Source organism: Cibotium barometz, chromosome 27 (genome assembly GCF_041138505.1).
Source record: "Cibotium barometz isolate CiBa-2024 chromosome 27, ASM4113850v1, whole genome shotgun sequence".
Taxonomy (NCBI): domain Eukaryota; kingdom Viridiplantae; phylum Streptophyta; class Polypodiopsida; order Cyatheales; family Cibotiaceae; genus Cibotium; species Cibotium barometz.
In genome coordinates, this window is record NC_141072.1 from 50,174,496 (window position 1) to 50,181,316 (window position 6,821).

At 41.9% G+C, this 6,821-nt stretch overlaps 1 protein-coding gene across 1 annotated transcript; it reads right to left on the reverse strand.

Annotated features, from left to right (window-relative positions):
* Positions 1-5,541: 5,541 nt before the first annotated feature.
* Positions 5,542-6,520, reverse strand: LOC147623490 (uncharacterized). Its single transcript, XM_086821879.1, has 2 exons — positions 6,120-6,520; positions 5,542-6,018 (listed from the first exon to the last, which is right to left on the reverse strand). Exons 1-2 carry the CDS (start codon positions 6,444-6,446, stop codon positions 5,779-5,781), a joined length of 567 nt encoding a protein of 188 aa, XP_086678005.1. The 5' UTR covers positions 6,447-6,520; the 3' UTR covers positions 5,542-5,778.
* Positions 6,521-6,821: the final 301 nt, after the last annotated feature.

The window sequence follows — 6,821 nt, forward strand, 5'->3', positions numbered from 1 at the left end:
GAAGAGGATTTAACATCACTTTTGGGTGGAGGTTTGGCCATAGAACCACTCCATTTTACATTCCTTGGCTGTCCATACACACTAGGATATTGTGGTATGGGAGTAGAGGTTGGAGAGTGAAGCTTGCACAAGGTACATAAGGTGTAGTAGAGGTAGAAGTTGGCCATTTGACTGCATTTGGGCTGAAAGTAGATGGTTTAGTTGTCCCTACATTAAATCTATTGGCACAACCCGTGTTATACTTAGATTCAAAGACCTCCACATAATACATGGCATCTTGTAAAGTTTGAGGTCTTTGAGCCTTCACATCAACCCTAAGTGATGATTGCAATCCATGTATTTATTTCACCATTTTGTTGTACTCATTCATTCCCCCAACAAACATGGAGAGATTTCTAAATTGGTTACCTCCTTGCGAAACTCCCCTTTTTCTCCAAATCGTACCATTGTCCCACCAATTGAGTGCGTTCCAATGGAGATGTGAAATTTTGAAACATGGCATCATTAAATGCCTCCCAAGTGTCAAAGTGCATACCCTCATGTTGAGTAAACCGCCACCATGAATGAGCATAATCTTCCAAATGCAACACGATAAATTGTACTTTGTCCTCCTCCTCATGGGGATACAATGCAAAGTACATCTCCATCTTGCTAATCCATTCCTCCAATTCTTCAGTGATTGTGTTCACCCCTTTGAACTTGGGAAGTGTAATCTTGTCCTTCACATCTTTGACCCTTGGTGACTCCAATGTAGTATGTCCATGGGTAGGGTAGTGTGTGGTATGTCCCAATTCTCCATCTAAGAGTCTCCCACTCACATTGTGCACACCCCCTTGAAGAGCCCTCCATGGGATCCAAAACTGCGGGCAGCTTTCCAAGCCTAGAACCCGAAGCATGCCCACTTTGATGGTCTCTTGAAGGCACATTTTACTTTCCTTACATACCACCAAGATTCCCATGTGGATTGGTGCAAACAAATCTATCCACACCTCTTTGCACACCTAAAATCTTCAAGAGTTGCAAACCTTTCATCCATCTTATCCACCATTTGATGCACCAACTTGGCATTCTCATTTCCTTAATGCACGAGCTCACTACTAATGTAGAGAACCTCCCTTTGGGCATCTCTTTCCAAGGTGATATTTCCCAATGAGACTTGATCATGTCCACTAGTGTGCACCGGTATGCCTTCATTCACTATTTGCCCACTAATGTCATGTAGAGGTATCCTTTCTTGTTGCATTGAGTACCCTTATATCTCTTTGTTTTGACTTTTAGATGAAAGTCAACTATATGAGTTTGACCACCCAAACGGTAACGGACTCGAGAGTTTGTTGGCTAGTTTGGAAGCTCTTAGATAGTGCTCTTAAGCTATGTAAACACCTTGAACTTAGTCCACACTGTTTTGGACTAAATTAGAACTTTTAGTTTGACCAAACTAGTCCCTTTTGCACCCTGAAACACTGTCCAAATCACCCACTTGACAACTTGTTAGATTTGCCTTTAGATGCCCTTCCAAAGCTTCTCAATGCCCTTGAGAGATCTTGAATGATTTGGGAATGAATTGCACTTTTGTATTCACTGCAGAGTGTAGGCAAACCACAAAAATTTGGGTATAATCTCCCCGCAAAACAGACCAAATCTCAATAACAATCCATTAGCAGTTGCCCAATGTCCATTCATGAACAATGTCCTAAGTATTAACATTCACAAGCATTCACTTGCCAATGTAACTCACATGCTTTGATCACCTCCAATTGTCCACGCATGCCCAATCAAGTATCATTTGGCTTCCATAGCCTCGATATGCTTGCAGTGTAGTCAAGTTGTGTATCGGGGGATCGCTTTATCCTTGCCGATCTCTGACCAAGCCTTCCCACCCTCATACCTAGTTCAAATCTAGGCACAAGTTGGGTTCATGTCTTCACATCCAATGTACCTAATCCCCCTTCTTGTCGCTTTTCCAAAAGCACTCACGAGACAAGGAGAGTTCATGCCATGCTTCCCCCCGGGCCTCTCCTCCAATGTCCGAGGAGATACCCTCACAAGCATACTAGATACTAGAAAATTGAAGTGAGAGTACAAAGTGAGGTGTATCTGGATGTAAGTTCAAAAGAGAAGGTAGGAGCACTTACAATGTGTTTAGCATGACTCATGCTACTATCATTTTATCAATTACAATGAGCATGTTCTCATGCTTTCATCCAATCATCATAATAGCTCCAATACACCAAATCACATAAAACCGACATCCAAGTAGCATTCAACATCATGTGAGTCAAAAGACAAAAGTACTTGCAAGCAATAGCTCCACACTTCAAGAAATAGGCATAGTGTCCTCAAAATGTTCCATGTAAACACAAGATTTTCTCACCAACATCGAAGTATAGCAGTTGCTACAAAATTTCTTTAATGATAAGGAGGTTATGGTGCTGTTATGCAGGCTACCATGGAACAATCCAAAGAAAACCAAAAACTCACCATTATTCCAAGCTTTACAAGACTTGAGACCATTCACGAGGAAGGCATCATTGGGAGACCATCCAGTTGAAAGCAATCATGGAAACCTTGATTTGAAGCAAGGGTAGTCGAATGTACATGAATCATGGCCCTAATGATGCATAAAATTTACGCAGCACTTTCAGCTCTTCATCACGGTTCAAATCGCCAAGAAAATCAGCATCGTTAAGCTTATTAAACCTCATAATCTTCTTGTGGATCTTATTAGGCTTAACTCCTCATCACATCGCACAACCTGTGGACCAAAGGTAGCACACAGTCCTTCATGGCCAACAGAAAAAAAAATGTGAAGAGATGGCTCCAAACAAGCTTATCCTAGGCCTCCCCAAGTCCCAAGCCAAGCAATGGCTAAACACATCTCTCTAGTTTGGCTCCAAAACAAGGCAAAAATCAACAAACGGCGACCAACAACTCCGCCTTCAAATGGCCATCAAACTCAACATGGAAAGGCTCTTTGTGAAGGTCAAGATGATGCACCTCAAAGCCCTAAGTCAATGCTACAGCTCCAGCATAGATTAAAGAGTTATTTCCCTCAAGATCAAGCAAGAAAAGAGAAGAGCAAGTAAAACATTTTGGATTAACTCGCTAATCAAGATTAATAGTTTTCCCCCAATTTTGGTTCCAAGATTGAAAATTAGAGACGAATCCTTCAAAATATGGTCTTCTGCTATCCATGGCCCCAAAAACTTAGAAAAAGGGTGAATTAAAAGAATAATTTCACTCAAGCAAGATCATCATGTTCCATTTCTTGATCAAGAAAATCAAGAAATCCAAGAATTCCTCAATTTCTCTTGAAACTAAGACGAAAATGGATCAAAGACATGGCTCTGATACCACTGTAGTGATGATAAAGAGAGAGAGAAAGAAATACACTCATAATGGAGTACCACATGCACTCAAGGGAGCACCACCATAGCCATGGAAGCTTGAAGCTCCAAGAAAGTATGATTTGATTAGTAAATGATTAGTTAACTCTAATTCTAATTTGTTCACTTATATACTTGTCCACCTTTTCACACTTTATTAATGTTGGATCCCCACACTTGCCCGGCCATATCCATGCCCATGGGCTTCCTTTATGATCAAATCATGTCTAAAGCTCTAATCCATGCCCAAGACCAAGTCCCCCTTCATTACATGAATCTTTATTGTTTAGGTAGTACAAGCAGTCTACCTTGTAGCATTCAATGGACCCCACACACAACAACCCATCCTAACTATACAATTGAGTGACATATTAGAAGTCACTGGTCTTGTCCACAAATGCCATTTAATTTTTGTTCCATCCCATCTATTATTTTAGTCTTCCCGAAGGTAGGTGGGAATTCCATGAGAAGGTCCATATTATATTACCTTGAAACTCCTCTTTTGGTCAAGTATATAAGGTATGATAATTTGAGATACCTCTTCCCCATTGTCATTAGAATCCAGGTCTACAACTCCCAATAGAAGTGATGGCTTATTATGGTCTACATGAAGCATACTAGAGAAAGGTCTTTGAGGGCTCTTAAGGTTGATTATTGTACTTCTAGCATCCACCCACAGGCACACAATATATGCCAATTATAATCTTGACTCAATGACGTAATGAAGATTTACCTTCAATATCCACATTGAAAGGAACTCTGACCATAACGAGTGATGACTCACTTTCAATGTCTTTCGCAGCATTGAAGCTATCCATGGCATACAATGGATGATGAAATTTTTCTAGATATTAATGACTCACAAGAAATTTTTCCTACTTGAGAGGTATGCTTTGAGAAGACAAGGTAGTTGATACATCATCTACAACCCATCGAATGATTGCCTCTACCTCCATTGCTCTTGGTTGAGACAGTCAACTTTATGATTTACAACTCTAGTAAACTAGGGAAGGAAGGCATGCAACAAATATATTGTAAAAGAAAGAAGATAGCAATGGGATGAGTTAGAGAGAGCTTGAATGTTAGCAAGCTATGAAAGGGATGGAAGGTTTCCATAGAAGTAATACTAGTTTACTATTTGTTAGTCAGTGTGAGGAGATTCTAGTCCCGAAATTCGTTTGCGAGGAGGTCCTAGTCCCAAAATTAGTTGCTATATTTAAGAAGGTCGATTTGCCAACTTTTAAAAATTGATTCCAATAGATTTTTTACTACTTCATATTCTTATAATCCTCATGTTACATGCTTTCAAATTTGCAAATTTCAAAATTAGCATTGAGTTTCCCTTTTTGTTTAGTCCCCTCTCGCCTTCTTCATCGTTGTATGCTTTCAAATTTGCAAATTTCAAAATTTAACATTGTGTCTTTTGTACTTCTAAATTTCATTCGGAGATATCTAGACGCTTCACCCATTAACCTAGCAATCCCAACCTTCTAAAGATCAGTATGTTAAGTTATGCTCCAACAAACCTTGAGACATGCAGATCAAAAAATTGGCATATCCATGTCTACATGATTTGGAATAAGGGCATGTGACAACATAACATGGCTCGGTCTTTTTGGATGGGGTCTTGAGACTGCCATTGTGCAATATGTCGTGTCATAAAAAAGGTGCGAGAGGAGCGACTTAAAAACCTTGCATGTACATACATAGTATGTAGCAATAGAAAAATGACTATTCAGTACATCTTCTAAGCAAGAAGAAAACCCTCCAATCTCACTCTTCTATACCATAGAGGAGCACTTTGCATGCACATACATAGAATGTGGCAATAAAAAAGAGTAAGTATGATACGTCTTCTAAGGGGGGAGGATTGACCCCCAATTTCCCACCCCCAATCCCCCAAGGAAACATATGTGGTGTCATGAAAAAGGCCAGAGAGGAGAAACTTATAAACCTTGAATGTACATACATAGTATATAGCAATAGAAAATGACTATTCAGTACATCTTCTAAGAAAGAAGGAAGCCCCCAATTTCACTCTTCTCTACCACAGAGGAGCACTTTGCATGCACATACATAGAATGTGGCAATAAAAAAGAGTAAAGCCCTCCCCCCCCCCCTCCCCCAAAAACAAAAATAAAGAATAAAAAGAAAAATAAAAAGAATAAAAAGAAAGATAAAAAAGACCAAACATCCCCCTTTTCTCTCTTCTTCCATTGTACATCCTCCATGTGCTTAACGGGAGAGAACGCATTGTCTAACACACAGACCACTCTTCTAGTAGATTTAGAAGAACGCTAACACATAGGCTGCGGGTAGTGGGGACTCTCGAATTCCATGACGATCACAATGCATCAAGGTGTTCCCGGGACTACTAAAAAACACTTCATTATCATAAAATTGCAGCATTGCCTGCAGTTGTGCTGCTGCTGGAACATTCATGCAAATGGAAATGAGACTGGAAGCCTTCATATCCGCTCTCCTTAGGAGAGATTCTTGCATCGAGGCCGCAAGATCCCAAGAGACCAGGCCATGCTGCGTCTTCACAACGGTATGACAATGGAACTGGCTTTGCAATAAAAGTGGGGAAGTCTTGCCCTGGCATGAGCACAGAAATACTCGCAACATATTCCTGCGATCAAGTAAACCAAACATAAGGAGGGCAAGGGCTGTAGGGCTAAGGGTTCAGGTCTTGTGAATGCATAGAAATTACCTAGGATGCGGAGTACTTACACAAGCAGCCGCATGATCCTCCCCCTTTGAAGACGAAGAAGACGGCTGAGGTGGGTGGGCGGCGGCTTCAGGTTGGGCGGGCGATGGGCGAAGGAACCTCTCGAAGATCGCCATGAGGAGGAAGAGGGAGATGAGGACGGCGGTGGCAACGAAGCCCAGCGAGAGAGCGTTGACGGAGGCGGTGTCGCGCCGCAGGGAGCCCCGCTCTCTCTGAAAGGAAGGGGAAGGCAGCGGCGGAGGGGGCAGGGCGGAGGGGCTCACAGAGGTGCTGCGTGAAGGAGAGGGCAGGCCCATTAGCGCTTGGCTGGCTGTGAGCTTGAGACCCATCGATCTGCTGCACCTTACAGGGCTTCCTGGGTGTGATTGATTTAAGCCTGCGCAGTGCCCATTGGGGGGGGGAGGGACTGTGTGCCCTTTTCCGACTTGGACTACCCCATCCACATCATATACTATGTCCACCAAAAAAAAATTAGTGCATCAACTTTGAGGAGATAATATACTCTTTAAAAAAATAGTTTGGGCTCTTGGGTAAGCACAAACTTCATGAGAGCTAGTCTTCATGGGCATGTGAAGGTTTGATGTGTCTCCTAGTATCCTTGGCTTTGTTTAGGCCTGCCTCTCATTTGCAACCATGATTTCTAACAAGCGTGCCGTCGTGCATGAGGATTGCGAGTTGAAAATTTAGTGTGGCTTGGTGAGAGA

What these genes read in the sequence shown, in the direction of transcription:
- LOC147623490 (XM_086821879.1), bottom strand. Translation starts at nt 6,446, where the DNA reads ATGGGTCTCAAGCTCACAGCCAGCCAAGCGCTAATGGGCCTGCCCTCT. An exon ending in AGGATCATGCGGCTGCTTGT is followed by an intron (nt 6,019 to 6,119) that starts GTAAGTACTCCG and finishes ACTTGATCGCAG; the next exon opens with GAATATGTTGCGAGTATTTC.